Source organism: Bufo gargarizans, chromosome 7 (assembly GCF_014858855.1).
Source record: "Bufo gargarizans isolate SCDJY-AF-19 chromosome 7, ASM1485885v1, whole genome shotgun sequence".
NCBI lineage: Eukaryota > Metazoa > Chordata > Amphibia > Anura > Bufonidae > Bufo > Bufo gargarizans.
Window position 1 is genome coordinate 148380764 of NC_058086.1, and position 26261 is coordinate 148407024.

Here is a 26261-nt window from a genome sequence, read left to right on the forward strand (position 1 = left end):
TAGTGTTGCTGTAGACAAAATAGTTGTCACATCCAGTTGGAATTCATTCAGACATTAAATACTTAAAGACCTACCACATGTCTCGCTTTTGAAGGGTAAACCAGAAATACTAGGATCTTACTTGACATTGTTATATTTAGACCATTTGCTGTGAAGACATAGTCATGACAAACAAGATGACCATGGTTACCAGTGTAATGGCTTGGCAGTTTTTGCAAGTCTGTTGGCCAAAATTAGTATCGGATTCAAGTAGTCACTGGTGATTTTAATTGAGACCATGAGGGATTATTTATAAAGTGGAATTAGATTTCAAGCTCTAAGCCTTTTATTATTTTAACTTTTTGATCTCCCTTATTTGTACAACCTGTAATAAAGGCAGACTGCATATCACCTTGGAATTATGTATGACAGCTTGTAACAATAGCAGACACCAAGGTAGCAGTCGCATCCCGAACCTGGTGCCTAAGAACATCCCTCTGCTATATAAGGGCATGACCCAACAGTGTGGCTGGCCGCACCATGTCCACCCATGCAACCAATGGCTGTACTATCTTAATGCAGACTGCATGTAGTCAGACACACCATGGGGTCATGCCCTAAAATGATTCCAGTATTACAAATGGTACATACAGTAGTAGGTGAGGACCCTATTACTAATTTTGCATTGGGACAGAGAAGCTACAAGCTACTTCTGTGATAGGGGCATCTGCACCTTATCTCATAAATTCTGAATTAGTAGGTCTAATTGCATTCACTAAAACAGGTTCCAATTTGGGACCTGATAAACAACCTTTGCACTTCAATTGCATAAACTGTAGAGAAAGAGGGGTATATACAAAATAAACATAGCTTCATGTGTACAATACAAATAGGACACACCTATGCTGCGCTCTGCCAATATCTTCAAACACAACCAGCTTGATATAAGTTACGCAGTGCAGCAACCTTCTGTGGGAAGAGCTGTGAGAAGGATGAAAGTGGTGGCCCAGATAGGAGTAGTAGTGGTTGACGGTGGCAATTCTCACTCTGGCACTCCCTGGTGCCATGCAGTGGTGAATGGAGAAAGCACATTTTCTTTCCTTGGGGAACACCCTAGGCCTTTTGAGGATTCCCGCCAGGTGATAGTTGTAGTCAGTGACCAGGCTCATTTGGTTGCAATAAAGATTCATTTTACTGAATAGATAATGGGCAGTTCATCAAACAGAAAAGGCACAGTTCTGGAGTATGTTACAGAATAGGCTTCTCATAATAGTTGTATATAGGCAGTAGTAATGATGGTGGTAGTAGTAGTACTCCCTGAGTCTCACTCTTAACATACTTTGCAGTCTTTCCAAATAACCACAGTCTTGCAATTCTGTGCTCATTTATTTCTTCTGGAATTCCCGGGCTGAGGGGTGCAGAAGATCTTAGATTCAGATGACCAATCCATCTCAAAAGTGGGTGCTGGAGTTAATTAATCTTTTCCAATAACAGTAAAATCTTAATGCCATAAATGAGCTGTACCTGTATGAATCCAGTGCACAGCCTTCATGTTCTAGACCAGTGATGGTGAACCTCTTAGAGACTGAGTGCCCAAACTGCAACCCAAAAATCACTTATTTATCGCAAAGTGCCAATACGACAATTTAACCTGAATACCAATATAGTATACAGTCATCGCCTTAAATGTTGGCACCTCTGAAAGTTTTTAATAAAATGAAGTATTTCTCACAAAAAAAGTATTGCAGTAACACATGTTTTGCTATACACATGTTTATTCCCTTTGTGTGTATTGGAACAAAACCAAAAAAGGGAGAAACAAAAGCAACTTGGACATAATGTCACACCAAACTCCAAAATTAGGCTGGAGTAAATTATTGGCACCCTTTCAAAATTGTGGATAAATAGGATTGTTTCAAGCATGTGATGCTCCTTTAAACTCACCTGGGGCAAGTAACAGGTGTGGGCAATATAAAAATCACACATGAAAGCAGATAAAAAGGAGAGAAGTTCACTTAGTCTTTGCATTGTTTGTCTGTGTGCGCCACACTAAGCATGGACAACAGAAAGAGGAGAAGAGAACTGTCTGAGGACTTGAGAACCAAAATTGTGGAAAAATATCAACAATCTCAAGGTCCATCTCCAGAGATCTAGATTTGCCTTTGTCCACAGTGCGCAACATTATCAAGAAGTTTGCAACCCATGGCACTGTAGCTAATCTCCCTGGGCGTGGACAGAAGAGAAAAATTGATGAAAGGTGTCACCGCAGGATAGTCTGGATGGTGGATAAGCAGCCCCAAACATGTTCCAAAGATATTCAAGCTGTCCTGCAGGCTCAGGGAGCATCAGTGTCAGCGCGAACTATCCGTCGACATTTAAATGAAACGCTATGGCAGGAGACCCAGGAGGACCACACTGCTGACGCAGAGACATAAAAAAGCAAAACTACATTTTGCAAAAATGAACTTGAGTAAGTCAAAATACGTCTGGGAAAACGTTTTGTGGACAGATGAGACCAAGATAGAGCTTTTTGGTAAAGCACATCATTCTACTGTTTACCGAAAACTGAATGAGGCCTATAAATAAAAGAACACAGTACCTACAGTGAAATATGGTGGAGGTTCATTGATGTTTTGGGGTTGTTTTTGCTGCCTCTGGCACTGGGCGCCTTGAATGTGTGCAAGGCATCATGAAATCTGAGGATTACCAACGAATCTTGGGTCGCACTGTAGAGCCCAGTGTCAGAAAGCTGGGTTTCAAGACAATGACCCGAAACATACATAAAAAAGCACCCAGAAATTGGATGGCAACAAAGCGCTGGAGAGTTCTGAATGAGTCCAGATCTAAATCCCATTGAACACCTGTGGAGAGATCTTAAAATTGCTGTTGGGAAAAGGCGCCCTTCCAATAAGAGAGACCTGGAGCAGTTTGCTAAGGAAGAGTAGTCCAAAATTCCAGGTGAGAGGTGTCAGAAGCTTATTGATGGTTATAGGAAGCGACTGATTTCAGTTATTTTTTCCAAAAAGTGTGCAACCAAATATAAACTTAAGTGTGCTAATAATTTTGTCCAGCCTATTTTTGGAGTTTGGTGTGACATTATGTCTAATTTGCTTTTTTCCCTCCTTTTTTGGGTTTTGTTCCAATACACACAAAGGCAATAAACATGTGTATAGCAAACCATGTGTTATTGTAATATTTTTCTGTGAAAAATACTTCATTTTCTTAAAAAAAATTCAGGGGTGGCAACATAGTGTGTAGCACATGATGCTTTTCAATCAAAGACCGTTAAAAAACAAATAAGTTAACGTCTATTTTTTTTTTACAATCAAAGTCTATGAGGACGGATGCCACTGTATGGCACCTGTTAACTTATTTGTTTTTTTTAACAATGGAAGTCTATGGGGACGGATGTCACTGTCTGAGGCATCCATTAACGTATACATTTTTTCGTATACATTAAACAGATGGCAAAAACGTGATGTGAAACCAGCCTTAGGCCGAATAGATCATACGAGTGTATTATTGTAGTGCAGCGGCAGCATGAAGAGCACAGCGTCAAAGCAACCAATAACGCTGTGCGCTCCTGCTCTCAGCCGGATGCCAAGCCGGGATACCAAGGACCGCTCACTGCCGTGATCCACGGCCGTGTGCATTCGGCCTTACGGTCCATCTAGACGTCCATAATTTGGGTCCGCATTCGTTCCGCAATTTGCGGACCCATTCACTTTCAATGGGGCTGGAACAGATGCAAATCCACATTTCTCAGATCCTCATCTGCATTTTCAGGATGCGCCTCCGTTCTTTCGGGATCCGTTTTTTCAGGATCCGCAATTCTGTTCCTGAAAAAATAGAACATGTCCTATTCTTGTCTGCAATTGCGGACCAGAAAAGGCATTTTCTGTTATAGTGTCTGTGATGTGCGGTCCGCAAATTGCTGATCGCACATTGCAGGTGTCCGTGTTTTGCGGATCTGCAATTTGCGGATCCGCAAAACACTTACGGACGTGTGAATGGACCCTTAGACACACAAGCTGGTCCCCATGGCAACCTAACCAGGACTGCCAGTGTTAACTGTTTTATGTCCGCACACAACTATTTGGAACTTGATCAAGGTTCCCTTTATTACAATGACTGATCTTGTTCAGCTTTTTTGAGCACATTGTGATATCTAATGTTATCCTTTCCGATAAAACACTGTGATGCCATTCTATATTTCATATGTAATTTTGTCCTCAAAATACCTATTTACTGGCAATCCGGGCCATCAGCTGATTGAGGAAAGCTGGCAGCACATGCTGTATTACACTGCATCATGTCAAATGTAATGTACATGGCGGTGACAAATCCTTGAGTGGGAGCTGCTAATTCAAGCAACTCTCTGACCTTGATAATATGAAATCCATATAGTCTAACAGGGTTTGTCATAATAGAAAAATCTATTTATTTTAATCATTGTGTAATACAAAAAAAATCATACATATAATCATACAGGAGTGCATGGATTGAATAAAATACTCTACACACAATCAAGAGACAATAGGTAAATAATAAGGCACTTCTCATTTCTTCTAGTGCTGTGATTATATTGCAATCAAATCATTGCATAACATTTTCTATTACGGTATGTTGATCATGTAGTCTTCTGGTTCACATGAAGTAGCTTCAGTCCTGCACTCTTGAATACTGCTGTGGGTGCCTCATTTCCTATCTATACTGGTCTACAGAACAGCTTGTGCGATCTGCCTTCTCTGAAGACTTGGATGCTTTCCGTCCTCTCTGTACTCTGATCTGCTATGCATAGTTGCTCCACCTACCAGCTGCTGTCTGAGAGAAGGGAGAGCAGAGAGCTAACACATCCAGAAGAAGTTTGTTGTCCAATCTATGTGAGAAGTAGCAGGACAGCTACAGTACAGACCAAAAGTTTGGACACACCTCATTCAAAGAGTTTTCTTTATTTTCATGACTATGAAAATTGCAGATTCACACCGAAGGCATCAAAACTATGAATTAACACATGTGGAATTATATACATAACAAAAAAGTGTAAATCAACTGAAAATATGTCATATTCTAGGTTCTTCAAAGTAGCCACCTTTTGCTTTGATTACTGCTTTGCACACTCTTGGCATTCTCTTGATGAGCTTCAAGAGGTAGTCACCTAAAATGGTCTTCCAACAGTCTTGAAGGAGTTCCCAGAGATGCTTAGCACTTGTTGGCCCTTTTGCCTTCACTCTGCGGTCCAGCTCACCCCAAACCATCTCGATTGGGTTCAGGTCCGGTGACTGTGGAGGCCAGGTCATCTGGCGCAGCACCCCATCACTCTCCTTCATGGTCAAATAGCCCTTACACAGCCTGGAGGTGTGTTTGGGGTCATTGTCCTGTTAAAAAATAAATGATGGCCCAACTAAACGCAAACCGGATGGAATAGCATGCCGCTGCAAGATGCTGTGGTAGCCATGCTGGTTCAGTATGCCTTCAATTTTGAATAAATCCCCAACAGTGTCACCAGAAAAGCACCCCCACACAATCACACCTCCTCCTCCATGCTTCACGGTGGGAACCAGGCATGTAGAGTCCATCCGTTCACCTTTTCTGCGTCGAACAAAGTAACGGTGGTTGGAACCAAAGATCTCAAATTTGGACTCCTCAGACCAAAGCACAGATTTCCACTGGTCTAATGTCCATTCCTTGTGTTCTTTCGCCCAAACAAGTCTCTTCTGCTTGTTGCCTGTCTTTAGCAGTGGTTTTCTAGCAGATATTCTACCATGAAGTCCTGATTCACACAGTCTTCTAGAGATGTGTCTGCTGATTCACACAGTTGTTCTAGAGATGTGTCTGCTGCTAGAACTCTGTGTGGCATTGACCTGGTCTCTAATCTGAGCTGCTGTTAACCTGCGATTTCTGAGGCTGGTGACTCAGATGAACTTATCCTCCGCAGCAGAGGTGACTCTTGGTCTTCCTTTCTTGGGGAGGTCTGCATGTGAGCCAGTTTCTTTGTAGCGCTTGATGGTTTTTGTGACTGCACTTGGGGACACTTTCAAAGTTTTCCCAATTTTTCGGACTGACTGATCTTCATTTCTTAAAGTAATGATGGCCACTCGTTTTTCTTTACTTAGCTGCTTTTTTCTTGCCATAATACAAATTCTAACAGTCTTTTCAGTAGGACTATCAGCTGTGTATCCACCTGACTTCTCCACAATGCAACTGATGGTCCCAACCCCATTTATAAGGCACAAAATCCCACTTATTAAACCTGACAGGGCACACCTGTGAAGTTAAACCATTTCAGGTGACTACCTCTTGAAGCTCATCAAGAGAATGCCAAGAATGTGCAAAGCAGTAATCAAAGCAAAAGGTGGCTACTTTGAAGAACCTAGAATATGACATATTTTTAGTTGTTTCACACTTTTTTGTTATGTATATAATGACACATGTGTTAATTCATAGTTTTGATGCCTTCGTGTGAATCTACAATTTTCATAGTCATGAAAATAAAGAAAACTCTTTGAATGAGAAGGTGTGTCCAAACTTTTGGTCTGTACTGTATGTGAAGGAGTTTCACAGACTCTGCAACAGCAAAATGGTAGGAAATGTATAATGAAGACAAATTAGTTTCTTAATTTTACATTTAGGAAGCAAATAAACAATAACAAAATGATCAGTGCAAAGGCGTTCATAGCATTTAAGCCTTAATTAAGCTATTGTGTTAATATGGACATGGATGATGCAAGTTTATCCTAAATGGACAGCTTCTGAACTCCAGTTTAAGAGGACTGCATAGCCGGTAGCGGAGATTTAAAGTATGAAAACTTCTGGTCCATAATGAAAAATTGTAATAAGGCAATCTATCAAGTTGCTTATTCCTTCAAAAATGTAAACATTTAAAATACATTTGGGAAATGCTGAAGTAGAATCTTTATCTCTAGGAATCTTTTTCATTTGACAGATATCTTTGGCCCATTTTTGTGAAATTCTTTGCGTAATTGAAAGAAGACAGAGGGCTGTGCCCACAGGTACAGGGGGTACAAGATGCCAAACAGTCACAGACAATGGTTCTTTCCCAGCAGTTCAGTTTACTGAACAATGTAGTGAACAAAAAGCTGAGAATATATAAAACAGCTTGGTAGCAGAGAATAAACCAACAATAAATGTAACATTGTCTAACAATAAACCAGCAATGTTTTCCCCAAAGTCCATTAAACCGCCTAGCTGCACATGTATGTTCCTGGACGAGTTCCTTGTTGGGGTGCACCCTAAGTATTGTGCAATACTATTTGTAATCCACAGGGAAATTATGTCTGTCTCATGTAACTTTAATCCTTACTCCAGCTACCAGCATATAACACCCTATGAGCAGCCAGTGAGATAGGAAGGTGTCAGCGTATGAGGCCCTTAGGGCTATGCATTAGCTTGCAGCCCGTACACCACAATGTAACTGTACTCGGAGCGTTATTGTATGTCAAAATGCCACTTCAACAGTGTGGTGCAACGTGACACGGCAAAGCCACACTTACAGTTCCTTGAGAAGGTTCTTAGTGCTTTTTCTTATTTCCTGGTCCACTCCAGAACTGGATCCTATAGACACGACACTCCTGGGGTTGTCGCTGGAAACCTTCCATTTGTGAGCCGGTCCATTCCCTTCCAGATTCAGCAGAGATGATCCCTTGAGTTTTCCAGCAGCACCAAGCACAGCCTCCCGTCTGCTGACTTCCTGCTACAAGAGGAACCTCCTCCCCTTACACAGGGAGAGTGTGATGCAATAAGTCATTTGCTAAGTGCAGTGTCAAATCTGCATATTCAGTTTGCTATCACACTTGTAAGGGGTCCAAAACAGCCCATAAATTATTATATTATTATAATTAGAGCTATTTATAACATCATTGGCTCTTGGCGGCAGCTTGGTTATTCCATCTTTGATTGAGCCCATAAATTTGCTATTTTCCAACTTTGCTAACTAAATAGGTTATTAGTATTCCTCTGATACACATCTCCAATGTACACTTTTATCATCGTATCCTTTGCTTCCATGTCCTGACCAAAGTGAGATGTTGCAGTAATTATACAATTTACAACCTAGCAGAGTAATACACTTAAAGGGAACCTGTCATGTGGATATTTGATTATAATCTAACTAATTATATACAATCATTAACTACTAAAAAGTGCCTTAGATGTATTCACTTACTGGTGTGACAGATGGTTACTTCATAATATACACACAAAGATGCCACATGCCGCATGCTGATGAGCTGATTTGAGTCCAGCGTGATGTCAGTGAGTCCAGCGTTTTTTTAATTCAGAGCTATATCCACTCCCCTGCCCACCTGCTGCTGATTCATATGGAAAATAACTGTCAATCAGCAGAAGGTATGCAGGGAGAGTCAGGAGCTCATGAATATTCAGGACTCATCATTACGAGCTGGAGCTTTTTAATACAAGATGTTGGCAGATTGACTGGGTCAATTAAAGAAAGTGACCCAGCATTTTGCTAAGAGAATCAGTCACTTATTTATGTTGCCCTTAGTTAGGACACCATAAAACTGGTGACAGATTCCCTTTAAGGTCCCTTGCCCCAAATCCTTACATAATGCTGCTGCCTTGAAAATAAGTTGCAATAAAGAATATTTCCTCAGTATATTTGATGTACATAAGTGAGTAAAATTATTGAATTTCTTCTCCTTAGGGCCAAGGAAATAAAGACCAAACTTGGAACTCTTCTTCAAAAGCCAGAAACTGCCTTTGATCTAATTATCCCATACCCTGAAAAGCCTGAAAAGACAATCAAGGCATCCAAGTAGGTATCATTCATGAGCTAATGTATATCAATGTACTCTACTAACAGAATTACTGTATGTATATATGCATGTAAGTGTATGAAACCCACACCATCTCCATGTGTCTTCAGGTTAAGGAAATAATTTAGTAAATTTTTAGCCTGTAATATAATTAATTACATTTTTATTGCTCTTAATTCAAGTGTCGGATGGTTTCATTACTATTGGACACATTAATCCTAGTGATGAGTGATGATATTTCGCAAATATTCGCTAGAATATTCATTCCATATTCGCGAATATTCGTATGAGATTATTTTTGCGATTGCGATTAATCTAAAATGTAAAAATCGCATAAATGTGAAGTTGATAAAAAAGAATATATAGCAGTAAATATAGTGCTATATATTAGTTTTAAGAATATTTGTCATATTCTAAAACAAAAATATATAGCAATATAGCGAATATTTGAGAAAATACAAACAGAGCAATTTAGTTAAGCTAATATAATGTTATAATATATTTTTTTAATAGTGTACATTTTTTCCAAATCTGAAGTTCATAAAAGAAAATTAGCTAAACTATATTAGCTAAATTGCTCTATATTTGTATTTAGCGAATATTCGCTATATTGCTATATATTCTTGTTTTAGAATATTACGAATATTCTAAAAAAGAATATATAGCACGATATCGAATATATTAGTTTTTCGAATATTCGTCATTTTTTTCCATCTGAAGTCATAATTCCTCGCTGCTTAACGCCGATAGAAATTCTCATTACGAAAATTCACAATAAACACTACCCCTAAGGCTACCTTCACACTGGCGTTTTGAATTCCGCTTGTGAGATCCGTTTCAGGGATGTCACAAACGGTTCAAAATGGATCAGTTCAGCCCCAATGCATTCTGAATGGATAAGGATCCGTTCAGAATACATTAGTTTGCCTCTGTTCAGCCTCCATTCCGCTCTGGAGGCGGACACCAAAACGCTGCTTGCAGCGTTTTGATGTCCGCCTGACGATGCGGAGCCAAACGGATCCGTCCTGACTTACAATGTAAGTCAATGGGGACGGATCCATTTTCACTGGCACAATGTGGTGCAATTGAAAACGGATCCGTCCCCCATTGACTTTCACCCTAAGTTCACACCTGAGCGTTTTACAGCGCGTTCAAACGCGCTGTAAAACGCTCAACACATGAAAAGCAATGCTTCCCTATGGAAATGGTTCTCACCTGGGCGTTTTACAGAGTGTACGATCGCGCTGTAAAACGCCCGACGCTCAAACAAGTACTTGAGCTTCTTTGGGGCGTTTTGACGTGCGTTTGTGGCCATAGGACACTGCAGTCAATGACACAAACGCGCGTCAAACGCGCGTTTACTATTACAAAAAACGCGCGTCAGAAACGCGCGTCAAAAACGCGCGTTTGGGAAACGCTCAGGTGTGAAAGCAGGGTCAGTGTAAGTCCAAACGGATCAGTTTGCATTATCATGAAAAAAAAAATGTATGTGTGAAGGCTTTGGCCTGGATTTGTGGGAGGGGCTGAGGTCCGCCTCCAGCCTATTTAGGGCACCCCTCTACCTGACTCCTGCACCGTCCGAGGTCTGAACTTTGAAGGAGGAAGTCGCTGGTGGAGTTACTGGAGAGTTACCTGCGAGTTGCTGAGTCTTGGAAGTTTTGCCCGGTATACTATGAGTCATCCATACGGTACAGCTGGGGCCTCACGGTTGCCCCCTGTACCGGCTCATTTCATTTCACCAAACTTTGCACTCATGTCACAAATTCTCGTTACAAGTCACTATCATTTCATGTCTGCGGTACAGCACAGGGCCTCACGGTTGCCCCTGTACCAGCTCGTTCATTTCACTTTTTCCTTGTCAAACCATGTCACAGTTTCACTCCTGTCACGGTTTCATGTTGCTACGTTTTCCGATCATGCATGCACACGGTCACCACACCACATCCCCACTCCCAGCGCTGCCAAAACACGTTGTACCGGGTCCCCATGGCAGCCTCCAACGCCGTTCCCCTCCTCACCATCATCCCACACTTTCCTTCCCCTCACACACAAATATGTACATGTTTCATGCTGTCACTTGCGGGGACCATTCTGTTACTTTTGCTGGATAAGTCGCTCCCCTCGCCCAGCTCAGCGGCACGCCCGCCTTCCCACAGTCACCAGTGGCTCACCGCAACCCGACCGCTCCATGCTCCCCCTCCACACACCGCACCAGCGCCGCGGTCCCTCTCTTCCCCGCATCTCCGTCCTCCTGCCGCGCTGCCAATGGCGTCCGCCGCGTCCCGACGCCCGGTTTGCGCATGCGCGGGGGGGGGGCGCGGCGCGTGCGCGGCCGCGGCGCATGCGCAGTGACCGGCGGCCGGCCGGATGCCGCGCACGTGCGCTGTGCGGGGGGGAGGGGGAGCCGAGGGGTGCCGCACATACACCCCTGCACCAGGCACCTCAAGATTCGGCTACCGCTCCCCTCCATCAGCCAGCACCTTCAGGAGGGGGGCGCCACATCCTCAAACCTCAAACGTTCACACACAGCACCAGAACACCCGCATGGGAAAATAGAGGAAAACAAAAACAAAACCAATATATAAACTCGCCATATGGGAAAACAGAAACCCGCCACATAATAAAAAATAAAAAAAAAACCCCATATGGAAAACAGAAAACCCGCCACTTAAAAAAAAAAAAAAAAAAAAACCCGCCACATGGAAAAAAAAAAAATAACCCGCCACTTAGAAAAAAAAAAAAAAAAACGCCATATGGGAAAACAAAACCCAGCCACAGAGAAAAAAAAAAAAAAAAAAAAAGAAAACCCGCCATATGGAAAATAAATAAAAGTAATCATCACAGTCAAACTACCCCCGGCTTCTTTTCTACATTTCACACCACATCCACCATACCGGGTCACCATGGCAACTCACGGCGCAATCCTCTCAGGTCATGCTAACGTCCAGACCGCTGTCAAACTCTCGTCATAACACTTCTGTCTACCCCTCTTTTAGGCGGTCAAGCTCATTCTTATTTACGCTGCACGTATCCTGTGATTTTTTTCTGGCTACCAGGTACGTACACCTGCTCAATCGTCTATTTTTCCTACATTTCACTCCATCCCGTTAGGGTCAGCGTGCTGGCATTAGGGGTATCGGAATCCCACTAGAGTATCCCCCTCTTGGCTCCGCCATCAGTCAGTGGTCCGCGAGGCCAACACCCCGCCTCACACGCTCGGAGGCAGCCACCCATCGCGCCACTCGTTAGTAAGCCGCCTCGCTGTTGCATAGAGAGGGCCTCACCTGTCACTCCCTTTCCCTAGTCCTGTCTTACAAGTCACCGAGAGGCCTCACACTCCTGCCACCACGTCAGTGGCCTCATCAACCCCTCGCGCCAACTCATAGATAGTGCCTCTCAAGCCGCTCGGCAATTAGCAGGGCCTCATCTGTCACCATCTTAGGCTTAATTATTTCGCCATCCGGCATAGCTAGCTTGCCAGCGCGATCCGGTGTTTCCCCACACTAACAAACTATTCTGTTTTAGCATGTCTCTGGAAGGAAGTGAGAACTTTTCCCTTCCTGGCACTCCGGCCAGATCCATCACCTTAGCCCAGGGAGACGATCTTTCCAGCCCAGCAGCCATCAGATCCTGGACAGTTCCGCGTATCACGACAGAATTGAGGAGACGGCAGATTCCCTTCCCCGCCACGGCAAGGAAAGCGGAGCTTTTCCGTCTACTGCGCACGTCAGCCAGTAACGCGGAGGCAGGGGAAGGACCCAGCCAGTCCAGCACGGGGGACATACACGCCATGCTGGCCTCTTTGATGACATCCATGTCCAGGGTCAACGACAGGTTAGAGAAGCTGGAGTCGGTCACCACATCCCTCTCCTTGGCAGTGCCACCACCAGCGGCGCCACCGGCACCAGCCGGGTTGCCAGTGGCCGTGCCATCCATCAACCCAGATGACCAAGAAGTCAGCCCGGCGCACATGATACCGGAGCACTTGAAAAGGGACATTCTGGAAGCATTCATGTCTCAGCACCCATCCAGACATCTCACGGATTTCCTGGTGTCAGGTCTGACCGAAGGCTTCCACACGGGCATCCTGCACATGCCGACAGGTACCCTGGAATGTCCAAATCTCCTATCCGCCCAAGGCAACCCCACCGCAATTGACGCCCTCATAGCCCTGGAAGTCGCAGAGGGCTTCGTGCTAGGACCATTCAAGACACCCCCATTCACCACATGGCGCACCAATCCCATTGGCATCGTCACCGGGAAGTCTTCCCAGAAGCAGAGGCTAATCATCGATTTATCGGCACCACACGGGTCAGCCGACCCCAGTCTAAACTCCCTCATTCCATCGGAAGAATTCTCACTCCAATACACCACCATAGATCACGCCATCACCGCCATCAAGCAAGCAGGGGTCGGAGCTTTGTCATGTCTACCCCCCCCCCCCCCTTGTGTTTTAGGCGGTTAACCTATACTGTTTACACTACCGTGTAGCCGGAGAATTTTTTCTTGGTACCAGGTACGTTCACCTGCTCATTTACCAAAATCTTCCTCACATTTCGGACGGTCCCGTTAGGGCCAGCGTGCTGGCTTTAGGGCCACCATCATCCCACTAGGTACCCCCCCCTTCTTTGGCTTCGCCAGTAGTTAGGGGTCCCGCGAGGCCGACACCCCGCCTCAAACGTACGGAGGCACCTGCCCAACGCGCCATCTCGTTAGTAAGCCGCCTCGCATGTTGCATAGAGAGGGCCTCACCTGTCACTCCCTTCCCCTAGTCCTGTCTTACAGTCACCGAGAGGCCAACGATCCTGCCGCTACCTCGAGTGGCCTCATTATCCCCTCGCGCCAAATCATAGGTAGAGCCTCTCAAAGCCGCTTGGCAACTAGCAGGGCCTCATCTGTCACCATGCAAGTATAATTTTTCGCCATCCGGCCTAGCTAGCTTGCCAGCACGATCCTGTGTTTCCCCAAGCTAATCAACTGTTTTGTTTTACCATGTCTCTGGAAGGGATAGAGAACTTCTCCCTACCTGGCACCCCTGCTAGATCCGTCACTGCTACCCAGGGAGACGGTCTAGCCAGTCCAGCACCCATCAGATCCTGGACAATCCCGCGCATAACGACGGAGTTAAGGTGACTGCATGTTCCCTTCCCCGCCACGGCGAGGGAAGCAGAGCTTTTCCGGCTGCTGAGCACGCCAATCGATAACAGGGAGGCAGGGGAAGGACCTAGCCAGTCCTGCACAGGGGATATACATACCATGCTGTCCTCCCTAAATGTCATCCATGTCTAAAGTCAATGCCAGGTTGGAGAGGCTGGAATCAGTCACTGCGACCCTCTCCTTGGCAGGGCCACCACCGGCAGCGTCACCGGCGCCGGCCGGATTGCCAGTGATCACGTCGACCGTTAGCCTGGAGGACCAAGAAGTCAGCCCGGTGCACATAATACCGGAGGAGGAACCTGGGGTACCCATCGCCACCAAGAAGACAGAAGGGCCAGACACGGTCATCACTTTTCCTGGGTACCCAGTTGGATTCAGCCTCAATGCAAGCCAGTTTGCCATCCGGGAAGATCCAGGACATTCTCGCCCACATAGTCAACTACCTTCAACTCAGCACCGGCAACCGCAAAGAACTGCAGTCCCTGTTGGGCTCCCTGATCTTTGCCATGCGCATCCACCTCGGGGTCGCTCATTTATATCACGGCTCCTGCACCTCTCCCCTTTCTCCTACACGACTCGCACGGGGTGTCCCTAAATGCCCACGCTGCAGGCAGCTCTGGGCATGTGGGGGAGATTTCTGTCCACCTGGAGTGGCGGGGGCGTGTTTCTCCCTCAGCCGTCGGACTCTTCCCCCTCTATCTGGTCAGATGCGGCATCTACCACAGGCTTCGCGGCCATTTTTTGGGAACGATTGGCTGTGGGGCAGCTGGCCTCCTGCGGTCCGGGGTTTGGAGGGATTCTCCGCTGCCTCAGCGCTTTATAAGTTCTACCCCATCGGGGCGGCTGCCGTAGCGTGGGGTCATTCAGGGGCAAACATGTCGGTCCGGTGCTATTCAGACAACCATACGACCTGCCAGTTCATCAACAGGATCGTTCCAAATCTCTCCCAATCGTGAGGTTTCTGCGGAGACTTCCTTGGTTGGCCGCTTGCAATAATTTCTTCTCACATTGTTTCCATGTCCCGGGGGTGGGCATACGGCAGCTGTCAGTCTGTCTCGCGTCAAATTTCAGGCATTTCATCAAGCTCTCCCATCAGCGTCACCCACGGCCTCCATCACTCCATCATTTCAAACAGCTCATTCTGGATTAGAAGGCATCATGCGGCATAGCCAGTCTTTGTCCCGCTTAGCACTATCAGACGATACACATAGAACACACGACAGAGCGTTCACACCATTCAACAGGTCCTGTTGGAACACAACATCACGCACCCTTTTGTCATGACGTCTCTTCCGGGGTTGGCTTCTTTTTGCCACCTCAAAATCATGTCATACAACACCATCAAACTATATCTCACTGGCATTTCAACATCATATGCTAATCACACACCCCAATAACATCAGCTTCATGTCCTCGCACCAGATCAAATCCATACACAGAGGTATTCAGGAAACGGAACCCGCACGTCCAGCCCAGAGGCTATCCATAGTCAATCATATCTTCAAAGCATTATCCGACTTACTGGACGCCACGCCTCTTGAAACAGATACCAACTCCATCATCAAAACGGCAATTTACTTGGCCATCTACGGATTCCTGAGTTCCTGGAAATTCTATATATATATAGATTTTTGTTCATGGTAATGCAAACGGATCCGTCTGAACGGATAACAGCGTTTGCATTATAGGTGCGGACCCGTCTGTGCAGACACCAGACGGATCCACACCTAACGCAGGAGTGAAACTGGAAACGGATCTGCCTCCCATTGACTTTCAGTGTAAGTCCAAACGGATCAGTTTGCATTATCATGAAAAAAAATATGTATATATATATTTTTGTTCATGGTAATGCAAACGGATCCGTTCTGAACGGATCCCATCGTTTGCATTATAGGTGCGGACCCGTCTGTGCAGATACCAGACTGATCCACACCTAACGCAGGTGTGAAAGTAGCTGGTATCTGCACAGACGGATCTGCACCTATAATGCAAACGCTTTTATCCGTTTAGAACGGATCCGTTTGGACTTGCACTGAAAGTCAATGGGAGGCGGATCCGTTTTCAATTGCACCATCAGTAAAAACAGATCCGTCCCCATTGACTTACATTGTAAGTCAGGACGGATCCGTTTGGCTCTGCATCAACAGAGCGGAATGGAGGCTGAACCGAGGCAAACTGATGTATTCTGAAAGGATCCTTATCCATTCAGAATGCATTGGGGCTAAACTGATCCGTTTTGGGCATCTTGTAAGAGCCCTGAAACAGATCTCACAGGCGGACCCAGAAACACCAGTGTGAAAGTAGCTTAAAGTGAAAGATATTGCAGCCTTCTCCTTGGCCCCCAAGCTAGAAGCAGATAGGGATCATGTGTACTTATTTAAAAAAAAAAAAATCTCGAATATTCAAAATTATGAATATATCACTATATTCTAAATATTCACGAATTCTCGAAGTGCCAATATTCGTGATAAAAATTTGCGATTCAAATATTCGTGATCAACACTAATTGATCCAAATGTTTTCAAGTAGTTCTAAAACACAAGAAGCAAATGAAGGAAAACTGTCAAAATTTTTTTTTTTTTTACATTTTTAGACACTTCCATAAATCTCCCCCACAGTATTTTAGAAAGGTTTAGAACTTTTTATTATATATCCTGAAACATCCCTTTAAAATTAGCTACATACATAGCAATGTACAGAAAATGCATATTGTAGCACCATTTAGTTGAACCAGTTCTGCAGCATTGATCCAGATTATTTTTGTCCATCTCACCTTGCTGGTCGAACGTACTCAGTTTAAATCTTCCTCTGCCACCAGCCATAGGTTCTGTTAGAAGCTGTGGCAGTAACAGGGGGAGAGCTGCAGCAGAAAGGACATGCCTCCCGGTTGAAGATAATCTAGCAGAACAATTGAAGCAGTGAATGTGGAGATCTCTGGACCCATGTGAGGTACAGGACTGGTTCTAACTTTGGTAGGAAGGTATTGCCATGTACTATATGATGTCTGATTAAAATGTTCTACATAAATCATGGCATAACCCCTTTAAGGCCCATTGTGTCTCTGTCACCCAATGGTCAGATAAACCTGGAGCCAGCCCTGTGTTCATGATAATTAGTAGTGTTGAGCGAAGCGAGCTTCGGAAGCTTGATCAGAAGTCGTAATAATACTGTACGGAGATTCATCTCCATACAGTATTAAAATGTTTGGGCTCCGATGAGCCGAAGAAAGTTATTTGCAAATTCGAAGAATCGTGTTATGGATTCTAAATTCCATTATGGTCCGTGGTAGAGGAATCCATAACGCGATTCTTCGATAACCCGAACTTTAGACGCCAAACTTAAAACACAAGTTCGCTCAACACTATTCATGAAGTCTCATGTGACTTTGTTGAATAACTTTGGTAGTTGTTCCACTTTAAAAATCAACTACCGAAGTTATTCAACAAAGTCACATGAGACTTCATGAATAGTGTTGAGCGAACTTGTGTTTTAAGTTCGGCGTCTAAAGTTCGGGTTCGGGTTATCGAAGAATCGCGTTATGGATTCCTCTACCACGAACCATAACGGAATTTAGAATCCATAACGCGATTCTTCGATAACCTGAACCCGAACTTTAGACGCCGAACCTAAAACACAAGTTCGCTCAATACTGTTTGGGAATAACTTACTTCGGCTCATCGGAGCTCATACATTATAATACTGTACGGAAACGAATCTCCGCACAGTATTAATCCGAAGTTTTGAACAAAGCGACTTCGGATTAAGCATCCGAAGCTCGTTTCGCTCAACTCTAATTTTTACCCTTGAGAAATCTTAATATGTTTTGCTTTTTCCAATCCTTATAGGCAGTGCACTCTGTACACATTGCTGCTATTAGATCCAGTATCATCATATTATATGACGCATATCCCGCCATTACTGTTACTTGTTGAGGAGCTCTCTTATATCCTGGTAGACGTGCTGCTGACTTCTTTCTGATGGCCCATGGCAGGAGCTCTGCATAAATAATGAATCTGTGTCTCTCATTGCTCTGAACACCTCCCTAAATTGCAGCTTTATTGAATAATGTGGCTTTTGGTACCTCTTTAATTCAATTGTGCAGCAATTATTGGATGACTGTGAAATATCCCACAGAACATCTAATTTTTTTGCCTCTCTCCAGCTGCTGGCTGAGACCTGAGGCTAATATGTCAATTACAGTCACATGTAATGATTCCCGTGTGAGGACAATGATAAGCAAAATGTGTCTTTTCAAATGTTCTTTTAATAAAAATGATTATATTAACAACTGGGGAGAACGTATCGTTACTGAGATTCTCTTCTGTGCCTTATAGTCTGAAAGAGGGAAAAAACAAGTAAAAGGAAAGATACTTATTATTTATGGGAAATATAGAAACTGTGACAACGCTAGCAAAACACCCTTGGGGTCATTTATCAAACTGGTGTAAAGTAGAACTGGCTTAGTTGCCAATAGCAACAAATCAGATTCCACCTTTCATTTTTGACAGCTCCTTTGGAAAATGAAAGGTAGAATCTGATTGGTTGCTATGGGCAACTAAGCCAGTTCTATTTTACACCAGTTTGGTAAATGACCCCACCTATGTGTCCACCATTAAAGGGGTTGTCTCATCATAGACAATGGGGACATATCGCTAGGATATGCCCCCATTGTCTTATAGATGAGGGTCCCACCGCTGGGACCCGCACCTATATAGAGAATGGAGCCCTGCAAGGTGGTGGCTGGAGGACTACGGTCCGGCCACCGCAAAGCCGGCTCCCCATAGTAGTGAATGGCAGCATACCGTGCATGCGCTGCTCCTGCTCCTATTCATTTCTATGGGGCCGACAGAAGAAAGCTGAGCCAGCGCTCGCCAGCCCCATAGGAAATGAATTGAGGGCGGCTGCACATGCGCAGTGTGCCCTCCTTCACTTGCGGGGCTCCATTCTCCTAGCGATATGCCCCCATTGTCCATGATGAGACAACCCATTTAACACCACTTCCCTAAAAGACAATTTCTACAAACTGGAAACACTGGAAGCCACCGCTATAGCAGAGGATTCTGTATATGTGTCCCGTAAGTGTGGATGCACAGGAGAAGCTCCAGGCCCATAGCCATGATTAACAATCCTGTGAGGACTTGAAACATGTAAGCAGTCTTTTTTGTGGTAGAGCTCCACTTGAAGGATGTTCACCTCCAGTTTAGCAAAGAAATATATGACGGAGAATCAGTTATCTGGTTTAGAAAAGCTATTTTTCAATCACCCCATTAGGAATCTTTGCACATAGAAAAGTCCTACTCTATGTCCAGATCTAGTTGACATCTATACAATAAGTCTACTTCATTTTTGCCTCTCCCTTGGGGATGTCACTCACATTAAAGCAGACCTTTCATGGGAATATGACTATCTATTTTATTTGCCCCAAAAAACTTTTCGTTGTTCAAGCATTCAATTAAAACAACTATAAAATTGTAACATAAAAAATGATCCAATGTCCTGACTGACCCCGGGATTTGGGTTCAAACTTGCTGTCCAGCAGTTCCCATCATGTCTGGTAGCGTACAGTGTAAAGCTGCCCATACACACACGCAGTGGGTTCTGCTGACTCACTGATATGTATGGGGAACTCGCAACTCCCCCCTGACAGATGAAGTTGGGGGAGACAAAGATTGGGCGAAATGAATATTTTTGCCCAATCTTTTTGTTCTTCAGGAAGCAGCTTAGGCAGGATGCTGATATCCATCCATATACAGCAGTTTCGAGAGTCCTTCTTCCAAGAGGTAAGCCACTGCCTGAACTGTCTAGCAGCGGCTTCCTCCGCTCTCCCCATAGAATACACAGACAAGTTTGGCCAAGCCTAATATTTATGTGTATGGGGAAGATGAGAGGGAAACGGGAGAGCGATTGTTCATCCGACAGCTATTATAGTGTATAGGCTCACTTGTGATCATGAAATCTTATGGACAGGGGCGGACTGGGAATTTAAACTGACCCTGGAAAAAAACTAAAAGTGGCCTCATGTTGTAGGCAGATCCAAATTGACAAAAGCCGGGACAAATAGAAATAGGCAGGGCCAGGAACCTACTGTGGTGCATGACAAAATAGCACCTCAGCAGAATCAAATACCATTTATAACCACCAAAGAAAGAAATACCACATATAAAGGCTGCACATCATGTTAAAATATATAATTTATTCAGACACAAAAACCCAAAAATGTAATTTATTGTTGCAATTACAAAACTGTGTGTGGAGTATGCATCTTGTCCAACACACCTCTACAACCATTTTAGATCAGATATATGCCGCCAAGATAGTACAAAGTGAATAAAACATCAAAAAATGATGTATAATGCACAATGCACAATGATGTATAATGCACAACACTTATCAGATGTTGTAGTAAGCGGACATGGTATGCAGATTGATACGCCCCAGGCATATCGCCAGCTTAAACTAGCCTCCTCAGGGGCGTATCTATCTGCATACCATGTCCGCTTACTACAACATCTGATAGGTATTGTGCATTATACATAATTTTTTTCTATGTTTTATTCACTTACTTTGTACTATCTTGGAGGCATATATCTGTTCTAATCTTGAACGTAATGGTTGCAGAGGTGTGTTGGACAAGATGCATACTTCACACACAGTTTTGTAATTGTAGACAATGATTTTAATTTTGAGTTGTTGTGTCTGAATAAATTATATATTTTACCATGATGTGGTATTTCTTTCTTTGGTGGTTGTATATGGTTTCTTGTTGATACCACGGCGGGCACTCTGTAGCACTTATTTATTTGGTGTGCCCCCATATCATAAATTGAAACCAAATACCATAGTGCAGCACAAAATACTGCCACCAACACCACAGCACGAAGCTGTATCATCCTCTGGAGGATGGCAATATAACGGAATTCAAGAGGGCACCTGCGGCCACTGGCCAGGTGCATAAATGCCTGATGCCTCCTATATTATGTACCTTACTGATGGGCAAGAGGAGGGATTAAGTGGCCTCCTGGGTATCAGGCCACCGGGAAATTTCCCTGTATGGTCTATGGCCAATTCGCCCATGCGTATGGCTTTTACAGAGATCAGTGCTGTATATAGTAGTAGAGCAGCTATCTACATATACTACATATACATTATAGAGCACTCTTTTCAGTAAGGGCGTTGAGAGTCTTGCAATAACTATTCGTGATCTTATGGCTCTACTGTATGCTGTCGTACATGTCAGGGGCTGCTCTACTGGAAGTTTGGACCTGACTCCTACTGAGAGTCAGGTCATTACAAAAAAAAAAATGATTATTTTTAACCCGTTAGTGACCACAAATACGCCTTTTTACTGACGGAAACAAAGGCGGTTTTAGCTAAACAGCTTGCTTGAATCAATCATTACATGTACTTAAATGGTGCATTAAAAACTATAACTTGTCCTGCAAAAAATAAGACCTCAATACAAGTACATTGATGAAAAAACAAAAAAGTTATAGCTCTTGGAATGCAATTTTCTTAACATTTTGATAATTACAGATTTTTCAAATAAATTACATAGTCATACCCCTGAGAGGCCATCTTTAAGCTTCACAAAAACAAAAGGCAGTAGTATATTGCTTCCTGGCTTCCAGTTGTTTTCTACTTTGTCCTATTTTGGGATCTCCAGGTACACTGGCTGGAGGCATTCTTAGCTGAAACCTATAGCATAGGGATCAGCGATCTCCATCTCTCCAGGTATTGTGAAACTACATCTCCCATCATGTACACTTGCTTGGCTGTTCTCTGAACTCCCACAAAAGTGAAAGGTGCATGCTGGAAGTTGTAGTTTCACAACAGCTGGAGTGCCGAAGGTTGATGATCTCTGCTATAGGAATATATACTTTAAGGGAACTAGGAAGCTTAGCCTTTGCTTACTTGTGCTTACCTATGAACATTACCATTTCCAACTATTTCCTACTTTTTCATTAGAATCCCAGTGGTTATGAAGGGTCCCCTGTTTAATTTTCAGACATCATCACTAATAATACATTTAGGACTATATTAGGAGACTGTTCTTAATGCAGCTCCATTATATAGGTGAACCTATAATGTCACCATCCTGATTATCTGGACCCTGTTGAGCTCAAATGGTTTATTTTATGTGGTTTTCCTTTACCAGACCACCAGTAGACGAGGCCGCGCAATGGAAAGATTCTCTGGAGAAGCTTGTTCAGAACAGCTGTGAGTATCCATCTCCTTCTTCTCTGCTTCCCTCAGCTTCCTGTCTGCATCCCATCAGCAAAGACTTAGCATCATTATGATCCATGCCATTGACCCCATATAGCTTCAAGTCTTTTCCCACACGAGGCATATTTCTCTAGCTGGAATATCCAGACCTTCCTGTTCTCTATTCTGAGATGACCCTGTCCTGGTTTGGATTCCTGGAAAGGTTTAAGAGGGGCCGTCCAGAATCCTGATATGATTTGGTGCTCATAGTTTTAGCTAGTAGTAAACATTACACATATGTTTCATTAGGGTTCAACAGAGATGACTCAATTGCCGAAAATGTGAGTCACTTCAAATTCACAAGATGAAAAGAAATGTGTCATACGGAAATGACCTACTGTTTGAATTTACAATTTTACATCAAACATGTTTTTAGAATTTTTGTTGCTCTTTTTTTACATTTTCCATTAAAAAAATTATATATTTATCTATATTTTGAAAATCATATTTTCTCAAATCAAGCAGTTGTTAAATTGGCCACTAAGCCTAAAATGTATCAAAACTTCACGTTTATTGAGAGCAACCACATGGACCATAGACACAATAGTCAGGAGGGGACTTCATTGACTTACATGTGAGAGTTTTCTAGGCATGCTCTGTGACCTGTGCAGAGGTCAGGAGGGAACAGATAAGCTGTGATATCATCTATTTTGATTGGTGAATAATGCCTTATCTATATAGATGTGTTATCTGTCATTGTAATTATGCCTGTGATGATAATGCGATGACTAATGAAAAGTGACCTGTACAGAACAGGAAATCTCAGCACATATAAGGCCTAGTGACCAGTACGAAAAATGCGTGATTTTAGTTGCATTTTATAAACATAGCTAGTGACATGGAAAATTAAAACAAAACTCACTAAAATTCAATTTTCTATATAAACACGTGATTTAAACAATAGGTCATTTTCTGCTGACATATTCCCTTGAAGCCTATAACTAAAGTATTGCTTGGGGGTGCTAAGTCTCTTTTTTGGGGGCCCAGAAATGTTTTCAAATACCAAACTGTATATTTCAATGCAGTCCATAGTGGTATGTGAGACCATTTCCCAGCGGCCTAGTTATGTTAATAAATTATTACAATTATATATTATTAGTCACACTATGGCCACATATGCTTAATCATACCGCACTTTCTCTGCCATATATGATTATATTTTACTTTTTCAGTTATGCCATTGCTGCATAATTGTTGGATGCAGAAAACTACCTATTTTAAGATTCACATTTTACTTAATGCTACATTCCAGCTCGATAGTCCATAAAAGCTATCACCGGATGAAAATGGAAATAAGAAAAAAATCACGGTCATTAAAGACATTAACCCCCTCCCCAGCATAAGACATCCACATGCTTCACAAATTACTATATTTCCCCCCTCTGTTCTTTTAATACTGCCTTCAACATCATACCCCTACTTTCATGTCGAGTTAGAAGTTGACTAAAATGGTATAAAACCATTAAAAAAATAACTTATTTATCATTTACGCAGTTTAAACAGATCTGTTTGCACTAAATATAAATGTATGATGATATCCTAATCTCACATGGAGCTAAGTGTAGACAGCCACTCCAGGTCTGGCAGGAATTCTCCACCAATATCTCCCTTCATTAAATTATGCTTTTCGATCCATTGTTAATTTGCTTTCGGCTGTCGCACAAAGGAGTCATATTTACTGAGCTTAATTGCTCAAACAAAAACAGACGTGACCTGATCACTTGCCCGCTGGCAGCGCAGGATAGATTACAGAGCCTTTCACAGCAAATTGTCATATTTTGCTGTAAATGAATTATAAAACAGCTCAGCAGTTACCATTCATTTATCCTCAAGGACAAGGAAAGGACTGCATTATATGAAATAGCACATTATTCACCCTATAGGGAGAAAACTTCCCACATATACTGTTGTTAACCATGATAATAATGGATTGAAATTCTCCTGTTTACGTGACAACCTGTAATAATAATCAACCTAATGTGTTACATAAACCCACTGAACTCCTATACAAAGCACGGTGCCTAGTCAATGCTACCTAGTATCCTTACTGCGACACTAGGTCTCCACAGAGTCGTCAATGTGATATGAATTATCTGAAACAAGTGGAAAACGTGGGTAGGTTCTCACGCTACTTGTGTTATTTACTGCTTTCTTCTAACATATTTAATATTGTCAGCTTTAGTACATGGACTATTTTGGGTCATATATATATATAGCCGATGGCACTAGAAAGGCTGTGGTTGGTAGATGGGATCACCATGACTTTCCATCTATACCACAACTAAGATGGCCAATTTTCCCACTGCCCAGCATGTACCACAATGAAACTGGGTGAACCCAGCTGTACTGCTTCTCTAGCTATAATGTTATTTAGTGCACCTCAAATAAATCCAGGAAAATGTGAGAACAGGTTCCTAACTCATGTTTGCTAGAACATAACCATAGCAGTTTCTACTCTGACAGACAGAGGCACACAGTCGTAATGGTTGCGCGTCTGTCTGGTGGAGGAACAAAGCTTGTAATTTCTCTGGTGTGATACACTGTCACCATAGCTGATACACTTCACTCTTTCAGGATGGATAAGAGAGCAGGAAAACGGGAGAGCAGGTTCACAACTCATGTTTGCTACCACATAAGCATAGAGGTTTCTGCTCTGAGAGACAGAGGTACACTTCTCTCTCTCCGAGTACATGACTGGATCTTACTCTCAAGATCAGTTCCCAGTTGCCTGCTTCTGCAGTCAGTGTCCGACTGGGGTGTCTGGGGCTCACCAGTAAAATACATTGTTAGGACCCACTGTGAAGCTCCATAAAATATTACTTGCTCAAACAGTGGCAGCAGCAAGTGGCTACAAGATTATGAGGGCCTTGTATTGACTTTTAGAGGGCAGGTCCTTGGGAAAAGGTGTGGGACATGTTCCATTTGTGCACAGTGTGATGAACTGATGAGGCCCACCAGGGATTTACCTATTCCCCTGTGGGCCATTCCAAGGCTGTCTGCAGTGTTTCTGTGGAGCTCTTGTGCTGTGATCGCTACGGTGAGCCCCATAGTTCTCACCCCCATTCTGGGGAAAATACAGACGTGTTACTTGGGCAAGCTTCTTTCCTTTCACTCTACAGTATATGGTCCCCATTTTATCAACCATGGGAATTAAAACACAGGGATACTATAGATACATAAAAGAACAATATAGAGGAAAATATGGTTGTCAACCATCCTCCACACGTCGAAAATTTATTAAACCATTGGGATAATGCTGGGACCAACTGGAAACTTTGGCCTCGACATGTATTGCATGACCAAAGATTGCTGTGGTCAGGTGATCTTTGAAGTATAGGTTCAGATCTGGTAATCATTTGGCCCCTACCTATTAGCCTACACAGAAACTTGGGCTGCAATAAGCATCGCAGCCTCAGGACATAATGGAACTCAATGGGGTAGTAGTATGGCTCTCAAGTTGCCACAACCCTAGAATTGCTAAACTTATAGCTTTGTTGGAATTTGTTAATGATTCTGGCATTGTGGCAACTTGCCAGTTGTGAGTTGCTACACATTTTGAAAACATCACCAATTCATGGTGTAAAAATGCAATGTGTAAATATGCCATTACCTAGATACTGTATATTCTATAAACAGCAATTCTAGGTCCCAGAAACTCCTAGACACAATAAAGTAGAAAAGACCCTAACAAAAAGTATTGTATATACAGTAGTTTAGCTAGCACTCTTCTCTTATGTAGTGGTGCCTATGTCCATAGGTTGCAAAGTGCAAGCCTAGAGTTCAGTGAATGGAAGAGGACCGGCACTCGATTTTGAAAATAATCTTCAGTGCTTTACTACATTATAGTCAACCTAATGATGCGTTTCAGCTCAACGTGAGCTTTTCTGAAATGTTTAACATTGAGTGTTTGAGGAAGGCTCATACTGAGCCAAACGCATCAGAAGTTGACTATTTTTCAAGAAACCATTGAAAATGATTTGAAATATCGAGTGCTAGTACTCTTCACTAGAGTTGAGCGAACACCTGGATGTTCGGGTTCGAGAAGTTCGGCCGAACATCCCGGAAATG

At 43.3% G+C, this 26261-nt stretch overlaps 1 protein-coding gene across 1 annotated transcript in view; it reads left to right on the forward strand.

The window, feature by feature from the left end:
• RGS5 (regulator of G protein signaling 5) overlaps window positions 1-26261 on the forward strand; it is a 147148-nt gene that overhangs the window by 56470 nt on the left and 64417 nt on the right. The window contains exons 2-3 of the mRNA XM_044301736.1: window positions 8663-8773; window positions 22087-22148. Of these exons, the coding sequence (XP_044157671.1) occupies window positions 8663-8773; window positions 22087-22148 (173 nt within the window). The remainder of the gene's footprint in view (window positions 1-8662; window positions 8774-22086; window positions 22149-26261) is intronic.